General features: G+C 46.0%; 1 protein-coding gene across 1 annotated transcript in view; it reads left to right on the top strand.

The window, feature by feature from the left end:
* INPP5D (inositol polyphosphate-5-phosphatase D) overlaps window positions 1-26,325 on the top strand; it is a 54,974-nt gene that overhangs the window by 11,350 nt on the left and 17,299 nt on the right. Inside the window, exons 3-9 of the mRNA XM_082487037.1 lie at window positions 15,931-16,081; window positions 18,201-18,372; window positions 19,569-19,709; window positions 23,942-24,029; window positions 24,786-24,866; window positions 25,056-25,127; window positions 25,412-25,535. Coding sequence (XP_082343163.1) covers window positions 15,931-16,081; window positions 18,201-18,372; window positions 19,569-19,709; window positions 23,942-24,029; window positions 24,786-24,866; window positions 25,056-25,127; window positions 25,412-25,535 — 829 coding nt within the window. The remainder of the gene's footprint in view (window positions 1-15,930; window positions 16,082-18,200; window positions 18,373-19,568; window positions 19,710-23,941; window positions 24,030-24,785; window positions 24,867-25,055; window positions 25,128-25,411; window positions 25,536-26,325) is intronic.

Below are 26,325 nucleotides of genomic sequence, written 5' to 3'. Positions count from 1 at the left end.
TTTTTTCTGGTAAAATTTTCTAGTCTGGTACGAGGCTGTGTGCAACAGGAAACAAATGGTGCTATGTGAGCAGTTAGAAAGCAGGCCAGCAGCTGTGACTCACTGTATCAACTGACACTGAAGCTGTAGGTTACCAGTGTACTTGCAGCACTGGCTCCCAGAAGGTAGGAGAGCCGCTAAATACTGTATATAGGGTTTCCTGCTGAAACCCTCCCTTGCCAGCCCACTTCTAGAAACACGTTTTGGGGGAAACATCTAGATTTGTACTCTGTCTGCATACGGGTTGGCTAAATATGCCAGAAAGACCAAAATCCTCTGTCCCGGGACGGGCGAGACATACAATGAGAGGGCTGCCTGTTCTCGTCACCCAGTCGGCAGGATTGTCCCTGCCTTTAGGCAGAATTTGTTCTGGCTTCTGTTTATGAGTCCTACAGGGTGGAGCTCGGCGTAGAAGCTTCATCTGGCGCGCTAACCTGCTCTCAGAGTGCAGATGTACAGCTGCCCATCCTGCCAGCATGATCTGATAAGAGCGTGAGTTTAGGTCAGTTCCTGCATTCCTGGTGTCACTGCTGTTGTCACCAATTCGGAGGCAGTGTCTGGCTGTGGCACATGCAGTACCAAGTCCTTTGTGAGCCCTTTGCAGAGAGATGCAAAGTTTTTGTCCTTCTCTTTGATGCTGCGCTGCAATCTCTATTTGCTGTGCTGCTCTGATACACATGGCCAAGAAAAGGTTTTCTGTAGTAAGGATTTTGTGATTTGCCTTGAATCTATCTATATCTGATCAAAACCTTTCTACTAGGAAATTGCACTTGAGCTGGTTTCAGTGGGAGATAATGCAAAGCAAAATCCTTTGGGTGACACTCACCCATTCGCAATGTTGCAGCCACTTAACAGCTTGTCAGACAGCTGTGTAAGGATTTTTGTACTTGCTCAAATTGATGTCAAAACCTCATGGCCTCCAGTGGGGACAGGGCAGGCACAGGCCTGCCCAAAATATCACTTGCATGCTGCATGGAGACTGTAAGTCGTCCATGGTCTGCTTGCAGCCGAGAGGTGTCGGGCGCTGTTAAACTCCCTCTGCGTTGAAAGGCAGAAGACGACCAAGAGTCCCACCAAGGAGGGTGCCTGGTGGGCTGGGACACACCGGCTGGACAGCCACCTGCTCCAGGCGCACGTACACCGGTGGGCGGGGGTGTATGTATTTGGGCTGGTGTGCTGCCAAGGTGAGAGGTGTGCCAGCACCAAACGGTGGATGCTGGCGTCCCTGGGAGTTAAGAGGGGGGCAATCAGCACCTGCATTGCTGCAGGGGAGGGGAAGGGACAGTGTTGTGGTTTAGCCCCAGCTGGTAACTAGGACCACGCCGCCGCTTGCTCACTTCCCCCGCTTGGGATGGGGAAGAGAATGGGAAGAGTAAAAGTGAGGAAAACACCTCATGGGTTGAGATAAAGATAGTTTAATAGGTAGAGCAAAAGTCATGTACACAAGCAAAGCAAAACAAGGAATTAAGTCACTGCTTCCCATTGGCAGGCAGGTGTTCAGCCATCTCTGGGAAAGCAGGGCCCCATCACGCCTAATGACTACTTGGGAAGACACAAGCCATCACTCTGAACACCCCCCACCCCCCCCCTCCTTCTTCTTCCCCCAGCTTTATATGCTGAGCACGATGTCATGTGGCACGGAATAGCCCTTTGGTCAGTTGGGGTCAGTGGTCCCGGCTGTGTCTCCTCCCAACTTCTTGTGCACCCCCAGCCTGCTCGCTGGTGGGGTGGGGTGAGGGGCAGAAAAGGCTTTGACTGCTCAGCAAGAATTAAAAACATCACTGCGCTATCAACATCGCTTTAATCCCAAATCCAAAACACAGCACTATACCAGCTGCTAGTAAGAAAGTTAACACTATCCCAGCTCAAACCATGACAGACAGCAGTGTTGCCTGAAGGACAGAGGAGTGCAGGGGGGCTCGGAGGGAGTATTCGGTAGGAGGCAGAGAGGGGGTCACCAAGGGGAAGGGAAAGAGCCAGAAGGTGCAGCCCAGTGATAAGGTGAAACTGAGCGGTCCTGGCAAAGCCTTGGAGTTGGGGACCTCACTGAAGAGTCAAGAGCTCATCAGTGTGCAGAACTTCTACGGGAAAGTGGGATTTTGTGCTTTGCGTAACAGTGGATTTCAACAAAAATTAGTGCTGAGGATGGAATTGATTTTGCCCGAGTTAGTTATTACCACGGAAAACTTGCCACTTTTGTGGTACTCTGTTGGCACTGAAGGGCTGAGGTATAATTAGGGTGTTTACTTTTCTTGGATAGACACGAGGGACAAGTGGACAACCAGATAATAATTAGGAGCAATGTCTTGAAACATGGTTAAGGAAACACATTTCTAGTATGCCCAAATACGTAATTTAATTATATTAAGCTTCATTTTATTACTGAAAATGGTAGTTATTCCAATTTGAATATTTTTCAATATAATTTAATGTTGATTTAAATCAGTTTGTAAAACTTTAAAGAGTCTTTACATATAGGACTGAAAAGAATTTGCAGTTAGGGCTTAGCAAAATCTGTGTACTTCATGTTTCTGCAAACTATCCAAATCTGTTTATACAAGGAAAATGTTTTTTCCACTATTGCATCTGAGGTAGGAATAAACATAATGCATTTCACAGGTTTTAAAAAACTGAAAGGAGCAGCATTTAATAAGAGAACTAAGTATTTCCTGAAACATGCAGATTCCTGCTACTGAATCTCTCAGTATACAAAATTCTTCATACAAACAAACCATATCCAGCTTTTGTCTAGTTTGAACCCTTCCAGAATGTTTCCAGTTTCCTGAAAATATAAAAAAAAAAACATTCAGAGAAGACGGTTTAAATCAGGATAAAGTTATATTATTATTTTGTTTTTCAAGCTTCAAAAAATGAGATCAGGCATTTGAAAACTAATGCATGCCATGAAGTGAAATCTCTTTTCCTTTTATCTGAATGTGGTTTCAGATAAAATTTCACTCGAAAGAGTGAAATGCCAAAGAATGTCATCAATTTTTGTTACAGGTTGCCCTCCAAAAAAATGTGTTATGTCATAAAGCAAACAATTGAAAATTGCAAATCCTCACTGAATGTTCAGAAGCAACTTCCAGGCACTGCAAAATACTTTAAGATTCAGAAGGTAAAGATTAGGGCTGTTAAACAGTAACCAGTTTAGCAATTATTGTTTTAGAAGAATAATTGTTTCACCGTATTATCCTTTTGAAAGGCTTTGACCACCCACAACCACATACCCAGCGGCTCTTCCCTACCCCGCTGGATCTTTCAGTTCCCGCTATGAGAGCTCAAGCGCACAAACAATCGAGTTAGCTCTTGGCACAAAAGTGGGGCAGGGAGTTCGGCTGGGGAACGGGAATGAGTGGTTGGGAGGTGGTGGGAGCCTCAGCCTCCAAAAGCACAGAAATTGTCTCCAGCAGCAAATATACTTTAGGAAGTTCTTGCTCTCCCCTCACTGTCCCCGTCCGTCTGTCCCTGTCGGTCGTCTCCCTCCCTTCCCCCGCGGCATTTCCATCCTGCATCAAACATTTCTTTGGGCAGGTTTTAAAGGAAGAGCTGGTAACCTCTGGCCACGGACTGAGAATTATAAGAAGAGGTTTTTTTTAAAATACACTTCTCAAATTAGCTACAGTCTGTGCTTGAGAGGCCAAATGTATAATCCTAACTGAGATGGGCACCCTGGGGACACACACCTCAACATCTCCAGGAGTAGCAAAATGAAAATTTTCCTGAAATTCTAAACCTCTTCTGGCTAATGAGGAAAAATAACTGAAAACTTATACAACCAACATCATTGACAAGAAAATACACTCGCTTTTCCAGTAATTTGATGGATGCTAGCTTTAATATTATCAGTCACATAGCGTTTAAACCATATGATTGTCTTATCCTTTTTATATTTCCAAAAACCTCTGATGAAGCTTCATAACCGAACTTAAAGTATCCAGGGAGACAGCAGATTATTCCCCTTTCAGCAGTGTGGTAATGAAGGACTGTGTTTTATTGCTTCTGTGCTTTGAGGCACGATGGGTCACAGAGAAAAGTACTTTCAGGCAAGTCTTGAGTTGTTTTCTCAAAGAAAGAGAAGCTAATATATTGTTGGTGCTATATGAGGTTTTTTGTCCTGATCATTTAGGATAGAAATGAGTCTTGGAAAACATTGCTATTGCATTTGTATACAATGAGCCTTATGGCAAATGTTGCCATCTATACAAAATTGTTTCTGCGCTTGCTACTGACGGGGTGATGCCCTTTCTTCTTTAGAGATGTATCTTGATTTGCTGATGAGAACTATCATTGCAGGCTGTGTCCCCCATGCAGAGATGTAACTCACCCAGCGGGTGACAAGTAATACTTGGGCTCCGGTTAGATCTTGCTCACTCGATCTGCTCTGCTGCCTTGGGGAATGGATCCAAGAAACCCTACGTGCACTGCAGCTTATTGCTGATTTTAATGTAAAATATAAAGACGTGATCACTTTTAAATAACAACACGTTCAATTTGAAGTATTGTCCTGGTTGCAGTTGTTTTAGGTAAACGAGGTCTGCTCCACCAATACTTTTCAAATTTACCTTTTGGTGGTTGAAGCTATTTCTGTTTAAAGTTTTAAAAGAAGTGTGGAATCCTTTAGTTTTACGATTGCTGCATAAAAGCAAAGCACACAGGACTCGATTTCAAATGACAAAACCGTTTTAGGGAATCAAAACAGACTGTAGCAAAGATAGCTCAGATTCAGTCATTTCAGAGTCCCTCTGAGACAATGAAGTCACAACGCAGCTTTTTGTTGTTCCCAGGTCTTTGCCCCACTCTCTGACTTTTTTTTTGTCCTCAATTCGTAACTTCTGACAGAGTTTTCCATCTTGGTTCTCCTCTGAAAGTCTAAGTCGGTTCCCTTCTCCTATTCCACCCTATTCCACCCCAAAAGAGGGCTCTAAAGCTCTCTTTTCCCAGTGTTTTAAAAGATAACACCCAGCACAGCTGGGTTCAGCTATGGTTGGAGTATAGCAGAGCTCTCTGTGGGCTGGGGTTGCTCTGTGTTAGCAGGCTTTTAAGCCTGAATTAAAATTTCCAGGTAACTCCAGATTAGACCTCATTCTCCAAAACTTGACAGGGATATAGTGACCTGTGTTGTTTAAAGTGTTGGTATAACATATTCTTTGTGATTCAGCATGGTAGAACCCACATGCAGCAAGCACTGGTTGTTCACAGAGGCGCTAGGTGGCCTTTCCAGAAATTTGTCTTCAGCGTATGCCACGTGCAAAACCAGGCACCTTGGGTTGGGTCCAATTTTAGGGGGCAAAGTTGAACAAAAAATTTGTAACACCACATCTGCTATTTTTATACTAAGGGTTCAGTTCAGGGGAGCACGTAAAAGGAGAGGGTTTGAAGGATGTTTTCTGTTTGGTTTTAGTTTTGTGGTTAGTTTCGTTAAATGACAGTGCTTCTCCAGGCTGGATTTGGTATCTGTTCTGTTAGCAGGTATGGCTCAGTGCTCACTTCTAATTGAGTGAGGGTTTGTCTTATGCAGTAAATGAATGAAATAAGGGACAGTCCCTTGAAAGACAGGACAAATGGTCACCCTTAGTGTCACAAAAATAGAAAACAGTTGCTGTAGCTTAAAGCCTGAGAAATTTTGCAGGCTGAAGACAGGAAATTGTAACACTAAGGTGCTCACCCTTATCTGTGCATTGTGTATGGTTTTTAATTATGCAATCCCAGAAAGTTATGCAGTATGATGTGGTGAATGCAGCTGTTCGACATGCGCTTCCTGCCTGCATTGCTTTGCTTCAATAAGTATGACTTCTTTAATCTTACATTTTCTCTTTTCCACTCATGCATACTTGGTGCTTGGTGTCTGTGGAAACTGGGATCCATTCAGCACTGAAGATGATAGGGAAGGCAGAGAGCTGATTACAGATCCTCCACTGTCTGCCTGCACAGGTTAGAGGAAAACTCCAGAAATGTAGTGTAGGGCTGAGCTGAGCTGAGGGCTCCTGCCCTGCTCTGCAGGCAGAGCCAGGGTAGGCATGCCGTCACCTGTCTCGAGGAACAGTTCTTTCTCATAGGACTTCAAACCCCCCACACTGTTGCCTGATGTATCTGTTGCCTTCTGTAGAGGGAAAAGCTGAAGGGCACTTGGGAATTTCCACTGAGAAGCAAGTATCGGTGACCTGCACTGGCTTCCCCAGCTCAGTTGCTGTCAGCAGTGAGCGCTGACAAAATCAGAACAATGACTTACACAAACTGCCTTCAGAAATGATGACTATGTTACAATTGCTGCCTTGGTTGCCTTGCTAGCTTTTGAAAACCCGTCTTTTCAAGCTTCTCTTGGTAATCGCTAGTGCTAGATACTTTGTGAAGAAATGAAAATGGAAATTTTTCTTTGACTCCAAGCACTGAAGCTTTTCAGCGGAAAACCGAAAAGCACAAGGCTTGTGATAAAATTACAAAAGTTGCCAGAAGTAGCGTACTCCAAAACTTTTACTTAAATTCTACCCACACGCTACAGAAGTGCTAAAAAAAATGCATCAGATCCCCATGGATCTGCAGTCCTTGCTCATTCATCATCAACTCATCTGACTTGCACCCTCTAGCTAAATTTAACACCAGTGCCTCGTGTTCTGTCGTGGAACTGTACTGTTGTTTGCTTGTTGTTGATGTAAATCTTATTTATTATAACACAGAGAAATGCTGAAAGGCCCAGTTACTGAGGGGGTTTCTCTTGGTGCTATGAGTTGGATCATTATGTGCTGAGTTGGTAAAATCTTTTTTGATGACTAGAGTTTGAATGGTTTATTTAGTGTGAAGGACTACCTCAAGTATGTGGTATTGGTGCTTTCTGTTATTGCTTGATGTTCTTACTGCCTTCTATCTAACTATATTCATTAGATATTTGGCAAATAACCAACTTATTGTGTGAATTGTAGAGTGCTGGCGCAGAGTCGAATGGAGTCCTTAAGTAGGATCCGAGTGCATTGTTTTTGTGACCTATGTCTTTATCTTGTGCGGAGGAATGCAGGTTCAAAAAAACTTCTGTAGGTCCTTTACCTTTCAGAACTTCTAATATGTTTTTCTTTAGGATGTAGAATTTTAACAAGGAACTTGAGATAAAAATTTGGCAGCCAGCTATACTCTACTGAAAACTCCTTTCAATTTTTTCCTTTGCTTCAACAGACTCTTTTAATTTGCAAGAGTCCCAGTTCTGCCACAGGAGCACTTGTGAACATGACCAATCTTCGGGCTGCCAGAACGAAGCCTGAGTGGGATCATGTAGAGGAAAACTTGCAAGCACAGAAGAGATCTGAAGTGGCAGATATGACAGCCAGGATCTTTTTAAGATTAACTCAAACTGGGCTCACATTCCACCCACAGAATATGTTCAGCGTTTGAAACCGAGCATAAACAAAATGCATTGTGCTTCCCAAGACTTTTCCATGACATTGCGGATAGGAAAAAAGCGAGATGGCCATTTTGGCCAAAATTGGATCTGGAGGGAGTTCAGGTTTCAATCTAGATTTGCACTGTACCAGACAATTTAGAAGTGAAGTCATGATGTGCCCCCCCGCTCAGTTAGCCACAGAGGCAAGAACGCTTATTTGCACCTGGTTGACTTGTTTCCAACTAGCAGCAGTAGGATTCAGATTTCATGCACGTGCTGCAAGCAAGCAAGGAAGTAGGTGCTGGACTTTAACATATGTTCTGTGCAAACTAGTGTGAAAGAAAGTGAAAATTGTTTAGTGTTCCCATTTTTTAATAGGTATAATAGGAAAAGAATTGTGATGCAGTGCCAGTAATTCATATACGGTGTCTCTTAGGTCACTAATATGCACGAAGAAATGGAGCTTGTGGTAGAGGCAGTGTATAATGGTGGCCTTCAGTTGCATTTAAGGAACAGAGAGAATTTTATAGAATCATAGAATCATAGAATCAGTGAGGTTGGAAGGGACCTTTAAGATCATCAAGTCCAACCATTAATAGGATTCACAACACAGTAATTTATTGTTTTCCTCTTTCTTTTCACTTAGGTTTTCTTGTTTGGATGTCTGATTTTCAGCCAGGAACACAAGCTAGAAGTCATACATACTTAGTTGTTATTAAATTGCAAGTCCTTGTTTCCTTCCATGAATAATCTCTTTCAGAAATTCTGAAGCTCTCTTTCCCAGAGCTCTCCGATTTCCATGATTTTCACCCAAAGTCAAAATGTAAAAGGCCACTGTAGCAAAAGTGACGTGAATAAGCAAACTTGAGCATCAGGACCAAACCATATGCAAAATGAGACAAGAAAGCCTTCGTCATCTCTTGTCTCAGAGGAGGCGGGGACCGTTCACCTTCCATTCTCTTCAACATTATTCAAATTATATATTTTACAACTGCACTTACGCTGTGCCATTCTCCCAAAAATTCATATGATTTTCTCCAGGTGAGGAAGCACTGCTTCAGCCATCCGCTGGCATCCTCTGCCCAGGTTCCCTGGATTCCTCCTCTTGCCTCTTCAAGTCGTGCTAGTTCCCCTGCCAGGGACCCTCTTGCTGAGCTTTACTCACCATCCAAACTCCCCTGCCAGCTTGCAGGTTCCCACCACTTATTAAAATCCCTTCCTTTACTGACCCTCCATGTCACAGGATCCCCCTCTTCCTCAGCCACGTGCTTGCTCCTCTCCCTTTGTACTCCCTACTCAGCTCCATGTTCTTCCCAGCCCCGGGTGTTGCGTTCAAAATAGGGTATGTTTCTGGGTGGCTTGTATTTTGGGAAGTAGCTGTTTCTGCCAGCTGTGATTCCCGTCTATGATCCCATTCCTGTGAAATGCTCCTGAAATTTCTTAGCACAAGATTTGATCTAAAAATAAGAAATGTTTTCTAACAAAACAAAACTGAAACGCAACCAGGTTGCTTTAAAATGCTCTCAAAAATAAATTACCAAGAATTTCTTAGCTATTAGGTTCAGGTCTTTTGTGAAATACAAAAGCTTGCCTACATGAGAGCCAAAAGTAAATTTAAAAATGCCACCTAGACTTCCTAGCTAACAGACAGTCTTGAAGGCAACTTTTTTCCAAACCAAGAAGCCTAAGAATATTTTTTTTCAAATCTAAAAGGAAGAAAGTTCCTGCCAGCCTTTCGCACCAAAGTAGAAGTGACCTGATTTTCAGCTTCCGTTCAAGTTGGTGGGTATTGCAAGGATTTTATAACTTTGAAAAACTTATTGACTGCTACTGAAATGCCTATGTATGGGTTTAAATACCTGGTTTAAGGCACTCTGGTTAGAAAAGATTGCCCTTTAGCAATACAACCAGATGACCAGTTTCCTAGTTCCTCCTTGTGCCTTGGCTCAGGAAAGGAAAACACTTCCTCTTCCTTCTGAGGGCCCCAGACTTCCTGTGCCATCTATTTATACAATTGTTGTAATGAACCCCGAGTTAACCACTTCCTTGCCCTGCTTAGCATAGGCTTTACATCTTTTAAATCTCTTTTCACTTTGTCTTTATACTCTACTTGCAACTTCTCTTCAAGGTGCATTCAGAGGTGCTTCTCAGCAAACCCGTATTTGAAGTATCTTTGCCAAGGTGTTCTGTTGGCCAGATGGCATTGCTTGGAGATAATGAAGAAGAGGAGAGTTAGGTTGGGCGCTGTTGGCCTCTTTACACTAGACAGAAAGGAAGATTAGATGATCTCAGCCATACAAAAAGCTGTTGAAAAGTTTAGGTGGATGAATTTGGAACGGGGATCACAAGATTTAGCCAAAGACCAGTGATTAAAGGCTTTGGTCTTACCTGTTTTCATGAAACAAAGAACCCAGAAGCCTATTCAGCATGAAAGCAAGAACAAGTTGGAGCTAGTTGGTTTAAACCGTTGTACAGTGAGTGTTGAGAAGATGGAAGGGAAATTGGTAACTGGAAGGACCTGAAGAATTGAGCGCACATTCTGGAGGACAGGAAAACACCAACACATCCTGTGGGAAAGGAGGTTTCCAGCCAAAAGGGCTGGAGTCAGAAGGACATGTGGAAGATTTGAGAGTCCATGGTTTGGGATGCAGTTAAAATGGCTGGGCTGGTCATGACAAGCATGGACATGTTCAGTTTTACCAGTGTCCTTCAAGGATATAGCAGGATGTAGATAAAGAGACAGCAGGCAGATTTGGAGAGGGCTTCCTGCAGTCGCAGAATTAGGGGTGACAGGAGACCTTGCAAGGTCTCTGAGCCCAGTGTTTGCCCTATTTTCAGGCTGAATCAGGATTAGGTGCTCACTAGCCAGCTGTGAGGAGTGCCTGGGTACTCTGCCCTGCAATGCTTCCAGAGACATGGACACACGCTGTCCTCCTCTTCACTGTCTCTGCTTGGCAAGGTTCCCCGAGATCTAATCTAAACCTCCTCTGCTGTGAGGCAAGCCAGCCACATCTGCTGTCCTTGGGGGACTTGCAGCACAGCTGGTTGCCATCTTCTTTATAAGAGAATTTTAAACTTGTAAGACTGCTGCTGTGATGTCTCCAGGCTGTCCCTTTGCCAGACTGTACCAGTCCCTTTCTTCTGAGCTTTCCTTGTAAATCACATTTTCCAACTCTTCAGCCATCCTCATGATTTTTCCTTGGGACTCTCTATGGTATTTTTACATGTTCTGTAAAAAGTGGTGCCCCAGGCTGGATACAGCAGTCCAGCTAAGGCTTTATGGCACCAAGTACAGTAGAAGAGTTTCTTCCTGCATCTCATATGACATTCCCATTAATAGATCTTAGAAAGACAGGCTTTTTCTGGTGCAGTTTCCCACTGTAAAATTGCTACACAGCCTCTGATTCACTATTATCCAGATTCCTTTGTGCAATTCTGCTTTTTTTACGGGCTGTTCCCTATATTGCATATGTTCACTAGGTGTTTCCTTGCCATATGTTACGGCTACTGTCAGCACAAGGCTGAGGCACCAGTGGTGATGCTGGAGGAATCGCCGTGGAGGCAGAGCCCACCCTCTGCACTGCTTCGGTGTCCTATAAGCTGTGTGAGCACGTTTCTGGGGATGTGATGTGTTGCCGTGGAGATGACACTTGCCATCCACGTTTCTAATGACTTGAAACAATTCACTTTGCAATTAAAACAAGATCTATCCTGTGATAACCCTGAGGAAACAGTTACTTACTAAACGAAGGCGGGGGGGGCGGGAAGTGGATTTCATTGTTGGGCTCAGCTCGGGTGGTTCCAGCTTGCTCTGCACTGCCCCGTCCTGCTCGGTTTTGTTTGTCGTGCCCCGTTCCTTGTCTGCTCCCTGTCTCAAAAAACAGAGTAAGTTTGCATAAAGTTTGGGCTCCATTTTGCCTCGTTCCCATCATCCAGCGTGGTTGTCTCAAGGACATTTATTCAGAGTGCACCATCAGTCCAGTTTGTGCTAATGCACTCCGCAGCCAGATGCGGAGCCACTCAATGCCAGTAATTTACTATCTACCACTGCTTTTCCTTCCCAACCCATAAAACTTTGCCACAAGTTCAAGTGTGAAGAAAGCATATGTCCTAGCTACATGCTGCTGTCCTTGCTCGCTGGCGGTGAAAATTGTTTGACCAGCCTTCAGGTAGGTCATCCAGCAACCCAAGTGCCAGCTGCAACATTAGTGAACCGAGTTTTCTGTGTTAAACTGATGCTATGCAGGCATTGTCCCTGCAGTCCCAGGCACTGCTGGGCTGGGAACATCCCGTGGCCTGGGGGATGGTCCTATTGCCCTGCGGCCAGTAGCACAGTTACCGGCTGGTGGATTTGGGGGGGCTCACACGGCACTCGTCACCAGTGGTATCTGAGCAACTTGCAGTTGTGTGTTGAACAACGTGACTAACATCTGTCACACAAGCTTTGTTTGCATCCTTTACCCAAGGGGAGAAGCAAGTGTAGCGAGATCTTGCTTTTGCTGATTTCTCTTCCAATTCAAAGAACATACAGTTTTTGCAGTGCCTCTGTGCAGAGGGAGGCAGTGCAAAGCAGCATGCCCTGCTCTCTCTGGGGGGAGTGGGGAAATTTAGGGGGTGCCTTGAACAGAGAGAAGCTCATTTCATAGTGCAGGCAAGCAGGCGGAGAGGGTTGTTGGGCACTGCTTTGTGCTGGAGCGGCACAGCCCTTCCCGCATGCTTCCTCTGTTGAGGTCCTTGCAAATAATAACAATTATAATATGAAAAAAAAAAAAAGAGCGGGAATAATCCAGCGATCTTTGCTTTCAGGCTGTCGTGATGGCAAAGCTGCTGTGCAGCAAGGCGGTGCTGCTGCTGCAGCTTTCGTGGTGTGGTGGAGGGCCCTCGAGCTCCCCCGCTGTGAATGGGCGCTGAGCAGGTTTGAGGTTCCCCAATCCTTCTCTCTGTGCTTGGCCACTGCCGGTTGGAGCTCCTGGCCCCGCCAGTTCCCTGTTCCTTATTGCAGCACTCGCTGTCTCTGTGCAGCTGCTCGGGACACATGCTCAGCTCCCTGCTGAATTCTGTCTTAAAATATGAAAGTACTGTCCTTTATTTTTACTGTGTGTTGTGGGGAGCTGGTCCTTTTTATCCTGAACTCGCTTGGGGAAGGAGGGCTGTCCGAGCAGCCAGCATGGCTGGGATGGAGATTGCCTCTCTTTGGGAATGAGTGGCTGGATTCGGATGCGTGCAAAGCCCAGCTCCTCCACCTGGCCACAAATACGAGTTATCCTTGGGAGAGGAGATGGCGGGTTTCATCGAGAAAGGTGGTTGGAGGTGGTGGGCTGGCTGCCTGGCCAGGGTAGAAGCGGGGGCATAATGGTGGGGCCTCTCTGTGTGCGCATCCCGCTAGCCTGCATGTGAGCTGGAGCTGATGGCCACTCTGGGGAATTTGAGCTGGACCACAGGCTTCAGTCCACTCTTGAAATGCAGTGCAATGAGTTAGAGGAAGGAGGCCTGTTACAAAATGCCGCTTCTTCTGGTTACCACAGAGACCAGCACGGTTGCAGAGCCTGAACTATCCTTGGCAGCAAAAAGTGCTAATTCAGCCTTTCCTCCCACTTAGATCAAGGCTCCATTTGGCCTGAAAAGAGCTGTGCAGGGCATTCCGTCTTCTTGCAGGCGCCCTGGGAGAGCAGGAGCTGAGAGGCAAAACAAGGCTGAGAAGAGAGTGTTTGGGTGCGGGGGGAGGGAGGGATGCTGTGCGGGAGTGGGATGGAGGGCTGCGGGGACAGTCGTCAGTCAGGGGGTTCTGGGGAAGCGGGCAGACAGTGAGGTCTTTGGAAAGTGAAGTAGGAGTGTGAAGACAGCTTTGGAAAGAGGAGGAGCAGAGTAGGCTGCAGTAATTCAAGGGGTGGGAGAGAGCAGCGCTGGCAAAGCTTTCCTCCTGCAAAGATGCAGATGGCAAACCCTGACCATCCTGTTTACCCTCCATGTGTTTTAGGGTCTGAGTGTGCACTGTGATGGGGCTGATGCCTTTTTCCAGGTGCCCCTTGGGGGGTAGCTTAGGGCAAAGCAAACCATCACAAGCCTTGTCTCTCATGAGCTCCAGCCCATCTATGGGGGCTGTAAGTGGTGGGCAGAAGGCAGTCCAGGCAGATTGAGTCCAAAGGACGAACACTGCCATGGACTGGGCACAAGGGCTGCGTGCTGCCGTCCTGCAGTGAGTGCTGCTAACAGTGCACTCTGGGCTGCCAGGGAGACTGTGGATCACAGCTGATAAATAATCAGAAAAACAGGGATTTTGGAGCAGAGGAAGGTACCACAGGGAAGATGAACAGACAAACATAAAAGCGACTGGTTGAACGATTCCAGGTCTGTCTCAGTGCAGCACTGAGACTTCAGCATCCTTTCATATGATGGATTAGAGCTGAGTGCTTTTCTTCCTCAACAGTTTTCCCTGATTCCCAACCTTTGCAGTTGGCATCAAGAAGCAGAAGAGTCTGGAGGACCAAGACACTATTTGTATTAATTGGTGTAAATCAGAAGTCGTTCTGATTATGCTGAGTTTGTGCCGGTCTGGCAGAGCGGGGTCTTGCGAAGTTTTAACCAGCAATTTGTTTCAACACCTCTGGCCTCACAAAAACATAATCCAGTGTTTGCCCAAGCACCGCTTTCACGCTGAATGCGACGTTTTCCAGTGTACGAGAATAATAAATTTTGATAAATGCAGGAACACCTGGGAGACAGAAAAGGAGGCTGTACAGCCAGAGCTGTCAGCAACACCGTACGTATTTGTTATGAAAATGTGTCTTGCTGTGCCTTTAAAGACATGCAGGTGTAGTTAAAAATGAAAGGTATTTTTGATGGCAGGCCTGAGGGCACTGAAGGCTTCAAATGTGGTTCAGTATTGAAAGAGCTGTGCTAATTTCTGGCCTGAGTTTTTATTCTTCAGGAAAATTAAAAAGAAATCTTGTTGCTGCTGGGACTCACTGAAGACGTTGTTCTGTGTTCTGCTCACTGTGGTTTATGCTAGCATTTCTCTCGTTTAATCTCTTGGTTTTGCTACATTTGCATTTTAAACAAAAAAGTTCACAGATAATAAGAAACAGGGCAAGCACAAATGGCAGGTAAATAAGCTTGTTCAAACGAGTATTAAAACTTTGTGTGTGTGTGTTAATTTTTACAGCCAATAATTGCAATCCAAAAAGAAATTAAAATGTCCTGGCTGTTAGTCAGAGGCAGAATGTCTGAAGTATGGCTGCATAACAAGTTATTTTAAATTGGAGGCAAAGCTTTTATTTGTTATAACTAATCGTCTTTCCTGTGCAAAATCTAGCTTTATGCATGTAAAAGAGTGCCAATCAAGCCTGCCATTAGGGTGATCAGCTCTTCCTTTTGATTGCCCACTGCTGCTGTATCCCCACAGATGCACAGTTCCCAGTGTTGCTCTTTTTAAGTCAAGAACAACAATCTTGCGGGGCTGGAAAACATCTAGTCTGCACTGTTCTGCCCCTGCTCCTCGATGTTTTGCTGCATGTGTAGACAGGGCCTTCTTGGGTTGGTTTCTCTGGTTTGCAGTTGTCTTGGGTTTGGATGGTACTTAAGAGCAGTTCTGGAGGTAATGCAGAGCTCTTCCTTTGGGTCAGGAGGTCTGTGATAAGCCGTGACAAATCATTTCTCTCTCCTTGGTAGGGCCCTTGGTTGAAGCAACAGGGCAGAGCTGCAGGGGTGGCAGCTGTTCCTGCTTGGTGAATCCAGCAGATTTACCGTTCACGCCGATGCATAGATATAATTGCACTGAAGCTTTGCCTCTAAAGACCTCTAAAACCTTATCCCTGTGTTTGCCCTCCGCAAGTATCCATTTCCTGAGATTAGCGGCCAGGGCTGTGCTAGAAACAGGTTTAGTCACAGTTAAAATTCAGCTGGCAAGCTCGGTGTCATGCCTGATGCATTCACAGTCCTAGCTGTGTCCTCAGCCTCAGCTTTCTAAATCTTCATCTGAGCATTTTTTTACCTAACGGTACCTTGCTAGCTTATTTCATTTGAACCTAGTTCTGAGCCTTTGAATCCTGGAAGGGATGGTAGCGTCTAGATTTAGACATGTTTATCTTGCAGTTTCACAGAAAAATTCTTCCTGGATACCACAAAATTTAACATAGTCCAGGGGTTTTGTGCTCAGTAAAAGAGGGAATGCAAAAACTAATCCGGAAGAATCCTTTGTTTTTAAAGTCTTCCTTTGCTTTGAAGCCAAACACACTGAATCAAATGAGAGAGCTCTTCCATTTGGCTTCAGTGAATCTTTGAGGTTGCCATTTTTGCTGACACTGGCTGGAACGTGTGTGCATATCTGTTTGTGTTCATACTGCAGGAGTTGTTCTGCACAGAGCCTGTGGTCAGATGGGCAGTGAGAGCTGGGCTGCCTTTCTCTGGACAGCAATGTAGTGGGTTTTTCTCTCTCTATGACTTTGTTTTTCCTTCTGTGAGGAGCAGTCTTTCTGTGGTAGGAAATCCCAGACTATGACAATCTCTGTGTTTTGTTTCAGGCATCAGAGGGTGTTCCCGTTAAGTACTTCGAGAACTTAGAGGAACTGATAGAATTTTACAAGAAGGAGAACATGGGTCTGGTATGGCACCTCAAATATCCAGTGCCGCGGGAAGAAGAGGAGGCTGCAGATGAACCGGAGGAGGATGCTGGTAAGAACCCTGTGATGTGACTTGGTGATGCAGACCCTTGACACTTTCTCTGAACTGGGGATATGCAGTGCAGGCAGAGGGATTGGAGCATGTCATGCAATAAAATGTAGCAGGGCATGGAGAGACCTGAGCTGGCAAGACCTTGAGGCAATGAGTCGTCATGGCTCTGGGGCAGTACCGCATCTGGAGCACCATTTTGGCTCACCTGTGGGAATACATTGAGACTCTCTGCAGAAGTATGCTATATTGAGTGCAGGTCTGACTAATCTGTTGTCCTTCATCTGGATTCAAGCTGCCTTATGTCCAGCCATCTCGCATGTCTCTGTACCCCTCTCCCTGCGCTGCATCCCTAGGGCCACTGTCTCAGCAGCAGAGATGTTCCCTTAGAGACTCGGAGCACATCTCTCTGCAGTGCCACACACCTACAGCTGCTGTGGGTCTTGGATCATCTGAAACTCAGGCCCCCTTATCTGCTCTGATCTAGAAGACGTTTCTAACAGTCATAACCAGAAGGCACAGATCCTTCAGTGGCAGACAATCTAACTATGCATAGAGGCAGATGTATGATGAAGAGGTGTGATTGGCATCGTCCCAGCTATTTTACATGAAATGTCACTGTGGGTTCCTGACACTCACTGGTCTTGGATCGTTCCTTGGATTTTTCCCGGATCATCCCTTGGATCTGTCATTGTTCTCCTGAATCCCAGGGGAAGGTCATGCCCACAGAGCCATCCTTCCTGTCCTTCCTGACGTCTGTCCGGAAATGATGAGCATTACAATAAAACTTGTCTGAAGGACATAATCCTGTGATAGACAGACAGGCATGTGCATTAAAGCAGATTGATGTGCCTGTGTACATTTATGCAATCCAATGGATATCTAATAGGAGCTGGAAGATTTTGGTATGCAATTCTCATGGAGAAACAGAACAAAATTTTGCAAGGCTGCTCAGGAAAGATGTTCCTGCTTTTTGGCCAGCTGCTCTGAGTCTCCAGCTCTCAGGGCGGGGGAGGCAACTATAGCAAAAATAATACACAGAGAGGCGAGCAGCAGGGAATGACGTTCTAGCCAAGACTAAGAGCCTTTAGATGAAGAGATATTAGCACTGGGGTTGGGCTGTTCACATACAGAATTTAATTTTGTTAAGGCACTTTGGTGTCATTGTGCTGGAGCCATGTAGAGCCTATAGATGTCTGGCCACCTTACAGGTAGAATTGCAGAGGTGAAAGATGAGGACCCAGATACCCTGCAGATGTACCACCCAACTGTGCCATTGCTCTGTGCTGCAGTGGCTCTGTGAATCACAGCTTCTGCCCAGGAGCAATAGATTGGTTTTGGGTATCTTTTTGTAATGAAAATTCCACCATTAGGAAATAACCAAACAAAACCTCACAACTCAACCAGCTACGTGTGACAGGTGTAACAAAGTGTTGGAGCAATTGGTATAAACAGAAGGGCAACCACATCTGGGATAAATGGAAGTGAACCCACTCTTCTGCCAGGAGAGGAAGGTATACTGAGCAGCAGGATGACAGAGCAGGAAAACCCTTTGTGCTTCCAGTTTGATGCCCAAAAGACAAGGCAGGATACTCAGCCCCTCTGTGTTGGATTATGGGGTCTGTTTTCTCTGTGTTTGCTTACTTTAGCTGTCCGCTGCTTTCCATTAGCAGCTTCTGGTGCTCTTTCCATCATGCCCTTCCATCCATTCTGCCTCCCTAGCAGATCTCCTTGATAATGGTAATGATATGGATGAGGTACAGCTATGTTCCTTAAGCGTTACATTCAACGTAACTAATTAAGCTTCATAGCTACTGTGCAGATGAGACAGTCAAACTGACTTGGATGAGGTTACGCTGCCAGGCAGAGGCATACACTGCCTGCACATGAGGTCCAAGCCTGGCAGCTCACTCTGCTGGTCTCACACCACTGACAGCCCTGAGAACTGGGCTGGGTCAGTATCAAGCCCTGAGCTTTCCAGCTCTGAAATCGGAGGCCCTTCAAAAAGGATGGTTTCTGCAGTGACTGACACTGTGGTGCAGACTGCCCTGCCTGTGAGTGAGGGGGAGGAGGTCAAATTGCCATGCTGGGATGACTGTGCCTTTCCCTTCCTCCTTGCCAGACCTGGTACCCACGCCTCCTATCCTGCCCCCACGCAACATCCTCATGGCATTGCCGAGCAGCGAGACAAAGGAGGTATCTTCTCTCCCTGAAAACTCCAGGGTGGCCGACGTTAATAAACTGTCCCTTTCTGAGACACTACTCCAGCGACTGCAGTACCAGGACACAAGCAGGTGAGGATGGCGAGTCACAGGGCTGCAGAATCAGCCTTCAGCCCAGCTCTGAGCTTTCCAGGGTGCTCTGTTTTGGAACCGCTGAGGACCTGTTTGATTCAGCAAAACTGCTCCTTATTTATACTACCAAATGAAGAACAGAATCAGATCTACAGTGTGTTGGCTACTCTTTACAGTCCAGCTGTCATCTAGAAAAATATACTTTTCTGAAGTATTAAAATCACCAATAGGCTTTCTTCACTGAGGTATAGTTTTCTAATATAATGGATGGTAATATCTGAGAGAAATTGGTGTATTAGCCGTGTGCCTAAACTACAGATTGTATCAGACAGCACCAGCCAGTCCTCAAAAAGAATAAACTTGTGTGTAGATTTCCAGGTACTCATACTTACGTGCTAGCTGTGTGAAATCTGGACATTCACTGCAGCCTTAGAAGAAGCCGCATGACATTAAATGACATGCAAAGTTTAAAAATAAAATCAGAAGGCATGCCTGTTGGCAGGGCAGTGGGAGACTGTGAGCAAACAGTGGTCATGCGTGGCAGCACAGGTCCTGTTGTGGTGGCCCAGTAGCAGCTGGCTGACTGGGAGAAACCCAGTTTTGTTCAGCTGCCTACACTATTTCATCTGCTAAGCAGCCAGCTGGGGCTTTTTGCGTTTGTCAGGGCACATACAGTCTGCCTGGTTCATCCTTCCATGTGGTGCTGGAGCCTGGGCACCACAGAGACAGGGAGGAGGGCGGCATCCTGTACAGCTCTGTGGTCTCAGCTCCCCTTGTGTGGAATAAAACCTTCAAGGTGGAACTTGGTGAGGTGAAAGGGAGTCTCCATCTCCCCAGAGCCCCTGCGCTGCTGACTATTAGCAACCTTACAGCAGCCTGGCTTTACTTGCCAAGGCTAATGATCCCACCGTGGCTTTGGCAAAGCCAGGCATCACAAGCCTTCCCCTGGCACGGTAGCTCAGCAGTCACAGAGGACAGGATTTGGGGTGGGGAAGGAGGAAGAGGAGAAGGTGTCAGCAGTGTGGTGGGGGATCCATGGTCCAATTCTGAGAACTGCATATTTACACTGAAATCCAAGGCAAACTGCCCCCCATCTGTCTGTGCTGGCAGTAGAAATTTCAGAAAGGTGATAAAGCTGTCTGATATTTGGGAGCAGAGAGAAGAGCTGGCTTTTGACTTGCCTGTTTCTTTCACAGTGTCTCTGACGAGCATCTTAAACTCATCCAGGATTACCTGCGAGTTCACATCATCAGTGACTTTGAGATGGTACAGACTGGCTCAAGCAATCTTCCTCAACTGAAGAAACTACTCACAGTGCTTTGCAAAGGACTCTTCAGGTAACTAGAGGCTGGTTTTCAGAGATCACAGTGTAATGCTGTAACGCTGTAGTCTAACATAGCTTCCACGTGCATGCATTCAGAACCTGCATTTCTGGCATAGGAAATTGGCTTATCCTCAAAAACATTATATTTAGATTTCATGACCTGTGATTCTGGTCCAAAGATGTGAAATCTATATAAAAGACAGAGTTCTGACAGTGAAGTTTCCCCGTAGGCGGTTTCAGTCAGTGAAGTATTATTTTTTATGCTTTGTTTAGAAAGAAACAAACAAAAAAATGCACTAACTGATTAACTGCATAATTTGGTAATGTATAAATGACACCCACAGAATTGTCAAGCACAAGTCGTTTATGGAAACAAGCGCATATTGGTGTATAGCTATGTTTTAAATGCTGATTTTCCTTCCCACTAATGCACTGTGAACCTGGAGTGATTCCACTGCTGTCAGTAAAGTCCAGCTCAAATGAAAAGAGAAACAAGGCAAGACTACAAATTTTACCTTTCCTATTTATAGACTTTCCAGGTCCCAAATGGAAAAACTCTGATACAGAGCTAAAACCTTGCAGAGCTCCCTGTTTCTCTGGTGGAAGGATGTGATTTCCCCCCCTTGCTGCTTGTAAGCAAACAGGAGATTAGCCCACACTTCTGCAGAGATCTTCCAGAATTCTATGGCAGAGGGCACATACTTCCACGCTGATATCTGTGGCTTGTGATATCCTTCTTTCTCATGTATTTAGAAGTGAGGCTGGCGGTGCTACTGCCCTGCTCTTGTACTCCTAGAGCTCCCCAAGGCAGAAGAAAGGGCTAAAATGAGGGGTGGATACTGCTGATTTGCTTAGCTTTAACTTACAGAAGGAAGGCAGGGAGCGAGTGAGGTGCTTGGGACCACGATTACTCCTCTGAAGCGGTGGGCACTGTGCATATTTTACCAGGCAAAGGGGGAGGAATATGCAGCCCTGCTCCTTCTTCTGGAAGCCAGCCGCTCACAGATGATCCCCTGGCAGGACTGAGCGTGGGTGTGCAAAGAGCTGCCCTTCTTCTGCACCCTGCTTGAGGGTTTTGCTTCTCTACGCCCACAGAGGGGGGACCCAGGTGGCTGGCTAAGAATAAACTTGAACAATGGAAACAAAAATCTAGTGAAATCACAAGTGAGAGTTTTGCGTTACTAAAATATCTCCAGTAGTGCTGTTCTGATGATGGCTGGCTTTTTCCATTCCCAACTTTTTGTTCTTCTTCACCTTATCTGGGTTTCACAACCGTAGTCCTCGTAAACGTACATGGGATGGCAAGAAAGGAGATGCAACAGGTCCACAATCCTCTCAAGAGTCAGGACACTTCTTACATTTCCAGATTTTCTGTAGGTTTTTTTGGTGACTGGACTTTGCAAAGCGTCGTCCTAGAAGAGAGCCGGCTCTGCTGGTGAAAGCCTGCTGCTGAGCACAGGGGCACTGCACCGCTGCAAGCACAGCAAAGGGCAAGCTGCCCACCCTCTGCCCCTCTGTTGGCGTGTAGCTATGGAAATCTATGTCTCCATGCAGTTCTTCCCCCCACTTCCCCAGCAATTTCTCCCCATACCTGCATTATTTCAGTTAGATGGAGCTGCCTTCTCAATTTTTTCATGAAGGTCCAGAACTGTCCAGGGCTGTTTTCAGTCCCAGTCAGATCTCCCTGAGGAACCTCTCCCCTGCTGTTTGGATCGTCCCATGAATTTCTACTATTCAACCAAACTATTTGCTTAGCTTCAGCTGGCTATTAGCTTGGGTGTCTTATTGTTTCCTGCAGTCTTAATCTCCGAGGTTGTCTGGGGTTTTAGCTCACTTCCCTGATCAGACTTCTGATTTCAAATTTAATCAGTGGCATTACCTAAATTTAGTTTTTATTTACCTTGGCTTTCTTCAGCAGCGCAGGGATTCCAGCTGACTGCACAGGTAATTCCTAGGCTGCTTCTCAGTGGCTATGTCCTCTTTTTCTTAATAATGTTCAATTCCATTATTTTCACCATATTTGAGAATAGGTTAAAAGAACAAACAAGCAAACAACAAGAAGTAAAGTTAATTGGCACAGCTTGAGCTCTTTCACTGGAGTTAAAGCTCCTTTGAATTTCCTGGCACTGCTGAGGATTAAGAGTGTGCAGGCAGACACTGGCGGTGGCTGAGCTGACCCCGGCTGCTTGTAAGCCACACTGATTTGCTGCAAATCTGAGATTTTTGCAATGCTGTATTCTGGCTTCTTCCAACCTCCCAGAGCTCATCTGTGCCATCTTTCAGGGTCCCTTTCAGACACACTTGCCATTGCTGTGAGAAATGGAGAAATGAGCATCCCGGTGCCCTTTGGCTGACTCACTTCTGTGTTTTGCTACTGGGCTGTGGGCAAGCAGTGGCTGCCAGCCTGAGCAAGGTAGAGGGGATGTGTACTGGAGCTGTTCAGTGGTTAGGAGAAGAAATGAGCTTATAGTGAACCATGGGATTAGAAGAGGAGTTGGCCCAACAGTCTGTGGACAGCCTGTACCTTTTGCAGTTCGTGTATTATCCATGGACAGGTGCAGGATTAATTTCTGACCAAAGAGCTCAAGCACAGCTGGGCCACAGCAGAGCGGGAGCGCAGGGTTTGTAATCTTCCCCTCGCCCTCCTCACCACTGATCCCTGATTAATTCAGCGAGGGCCAGACCCCCAGGGTGCATTAGAGACATTGAAAGCTGGTTTTAACTCTGCTGGAAGCTGCTGCTACCTTCTGGGGCTAGCTGTGGCCAAGGGGGTCAGGACAGCCATGGCACATCTTCTTATCAGAGCCTGGGGGACAACCGGGCAACCCCTTGGGAGAGGCTTTTCACTCTGGCAGCTCATATACTAAAAATGAAACAAAACAGAGACTCGTAAGGCAGATGAGTGCTTTCATGAAGCATTCAGTGCTAAAAGAAATTGGCATACAAGGGTTTTCCCTAGATAGGGGAATCCTCCAGGGGCTGGAAAGCTGACTCATGGAGAGCTGGGTGCCAGTGCAGCAAAGAGCGGGGACTACCCATGCAAGTGGACTTTATTCAGAGTTTCCTACCAGCTTTAGGTGAAAAACAGTAATAGTGGCCTATACTATAAACACGAATAGTGGTGTTGGAGGACTAAGTTTAGCAGATCCAGGTTCCTACAAGTGTCTTGTACTTCTGTGTGCCCCATGGCAAGTCTTTCAGACTGAAATTCCAAACACGAGTGCTTAATTTAGGCAATTAATCATCTATGGTTCAGTACGTAGACAAATATCTAATCTTCAGACAGGCATACTTTCGCTTTGGAGCACTTTCCCCAACAAACAGGGAGTAAAATCCGGTTCATTCAGACTTGGGAAAGTGTGGGAAATCATTAATATCCACTGTTGACTAGGCACAATGCGAGCATCCTAGCACTGCTCCCCACCATCACCTTCCTTTTGACCTGCGCTCCCTGGCTGCTCTTTCCGTGATAAGTCTCGTCATTATTGGAGCACAGCTTCTGTGCCAAATCCATACAACAACGTTTTGACAAATGAGCATCCTGTGGAATCTAATTGGGAAATGCTGAAGGAATGTCATTGTAACCCATGAATGGTTCCCGTTCAAGAGATTAAAGGCTGGCTCTTCCACTCCCTCACGGCGCCTGGCCCCTCTTGTCATGTGACCTAAAAGAATCTAAAAATTAGTTTCCTTTTCACCCAGTGTCCTCAGCATCCTGCGTCAGCCTCGGCAGCTGTGCCTGGACTGTGCAAAGCCGAGCTGCTCCTGCCACTGGGGCATTCACAAGCACCAAGCTTCCCTGGGCTTTGAGATTTTTGGCTGCACTGTGATCTATGAGCTGGCACAGTTGTGTTGATGCTGGTTTTACACAGTGTTTTCTGGTTTGGCTCAGACTGGAACATCTTTCTAGGGAGATTTAAGAAGTTACTCCCTCCAAATCAAAACCCAAGGAACAGCCAGTATGCCCATGCGTCAGCCATTGCAAGGCAAAGTCCACTGCCGAACTCTAAGCTGCCTTTGTTAGCAGTGTCACTCAGGCAGCTGAGAAATGCTCTCATCACCCGTCCCACCACCTCAGAGGGCAGTAAGCAGCAGAGGACAAGAGCACGACACATGGCAAGAGCAAGCCTAGTGTGAATGTGTGCCCGTAGTCTCTGCTGCATGGCTGTGTCCAAAGAGACCAAGTGCTAACCTTCCCAGGGACCCGACCACAGCCTTAGACCTCTGCTGTGTCTCTGTTCCCAGTGAAGCCTCTAGGACTCTCCCGTCTCTGGAATCCATCCAGAAGGTGTTTGAGCAGCAGCTGCACCCTGGTATCCATCAGCGCTCACAAGTAAGTCAGCTGGAAGGTGGGAAGAGAAGAGTGAGGAGCGCGGGTGGCTGTCAGCACCAGGGGAGGGAAGGGTTCTGGTTGCACAGCAATGACCAGTGGGATTCAGGTGATCAGTTACCACTTCTGTTCTCTCTAGCCTCTTTCTGGCTGCAGTGCAGAGGGCACACAGTGAGTTATATCCCCACAGTTTCACTTATCCCATAGTGCACTCTGCCTGCTCTCCCTTCCAGCCCCAGAAGAAAGTGCAGCAAACTGCCTGAGGGCTTCCATCTCCCCATCCTCCCTCAGCCTGCAGGCTAGGACTGCGCATTTCACTTTCCATAAACTTCACTCCAGGATGTTTCACTGCCAAATCCTTCCTTCCCCCAGCCCACTTACATCCCATGACCACCTTCTCCCTGCCAGTAGCCCAGAGAACCAAAAGCCCAGGACTTCTGTATGTTAAGCCCCGGACCTGGTTATGCAAACCTGTACCCCAGCAGCAAGCTGACTCCCTTGCATGCCCAGCTGCCTCTAACCTATGGACAAGGTTTGCAAATTTGTCCTTCCACCCTGCCACACTTCTGCATGTTCAGCCAAACTCTGTGCTCTTGTGCTGCCCATTACGTATTAGAGCAGCAGAGGTACAAGTGCTGCTCCTTGCTCTGTGTGCGAGGTGTTCCTGGGGCAAGACTGCTGGGCTTCCAGGCCATGCTCTGTGGGTTTGGTAATTATATGTATCTCTCTCTCTTTTTGTTTCTACGCTGCGGTTATCAGATGATCGGTGAAGCTAGTCCAGTCAATATTGTAATGAAACTCAATCAGCTGATCTCTTTGCTGTCTTCCATTGAAGAAAAGGTAGAGTTTTAAAGCTATTTTGTATATATTCTTGTATATATTCGTGTCATCTTTTGCCTCTAGTTATTCTTCTTGTTCCTCATCAGTGCAGTCCTCTGCTACAGTGAGATTTCTTTGCTCTGACTTTGTTACTCTCAATGTAGTGCAGAATCACCAAATGCAATTTGGTACACATAAATTCTTTTACAGGTGAAAACACTGTTGATTGAAGGTCCTGATTCAACACACCGACGCTCCCTTATCCCCCCTGTCACTTTTGAGGTAAATATATTTCTTTAACAATGCTGATCACAATGTGAAAGGACAATAATGCAGAAGGACAGCAATTTGTGTCAGTATCTCAGTTCCTGGGAACTTTGCTGTGCTGCCACATAGATAACAGCTATATGGTTGCTGTTTAGCACCATGCAAATGCTTAAGAGATGTCTAGTGGGACTGGCACAACAATGATCTGTGTCCATGAATTCAAGCAAGCGTTGCATTTGTAGTACACGTGACTGAAGTGTAGAGGATCGCTTATGAAAAAGCTCTCTGTTTTCCAACAGGTGAAAGCTGACTCCCTAGGAATTTTCTCAAAAATACATCTCAAGGTTGATGTGGAAATGGGAAAACTGATTATCAAGAGAGCTAAGGATGGCCCAGAAGACAAGTTTTATACCCACAAGAAAAGTAAGATGCTTAAGGTCACAAATGCTGGACTAGACTCTCCGTCCCTTGGGTGATGGGGAGGGTTTGCTTTTGGCCCCACTGAGGGCAAGGTTTGGCCCAGAGTGCAGATATTTCTGCTAGGTCCTGGGTGGTGTCTCAGCTCCAGTCAGTCTAGACTGCGTATCCCCAAAGCGGCCTGCAGGGAGTCATTACTGGGGTAACCAACTTTGACAGATTGTTTTAGACCTGGCCTCCTGGTCTCAATGAAGATAATGGTAGCAGGACTGCAAAGAAGCAGGTTTTGATAGAGGATTCCCCATAGAGCTGGTTGCAATAGACCCATTTTCTACTGAAAAGCAATGTTACTTGAAAAACAAATATTCTGCCGGAACATATTGACTTCTGTGATGATTTTTGATGGTAAAAAGCCAAATACTCAGTTTCAGTAACATTTTTCAGTGAATTTCCCCTTGATTTTTTTTTTTTTTTTTTTTTTGTATGTGAATCAATATCTCTGCTGATAAGCAATGCCAGTTTGGTCTGTGAAGGCCCAATTCAAACAACTTCCTTTTTTTTCTGTTAGTTTCTGGACAGGCAGCTTACTGAGATTGAGCCAAGCAGGGTAGAATTTGTCAGAGAGTAAACGATGCCCTTGGGCTCTCTCCTGCTAGAAAATCAACCTGTTGCTGGCAGTGATTGAAAAGATTAGCTTTCATATATGGCTTTCTCCAGCTGGTGTTCATAATTACTTAGCTGCTATTTTAGATGGGGAGGAATCACCTTTACCACCAAATGAGGTCTTACCTCCTCT

Source organism: Vanellus vanellus, assembly GCF_965231255.1.
Source record: "Vanellus vanellus genome assembly, chromosome: 8".
Taxonomy (NCBI): Eukaryota; Metazoa; Chordata; class Aves; order Charadriiformes; family Charadriidae; genus Vanellus; species Vanellus vanellus.
This window is presented reverse-complemented; position numbering and strand designations above follow the sequence as displayed.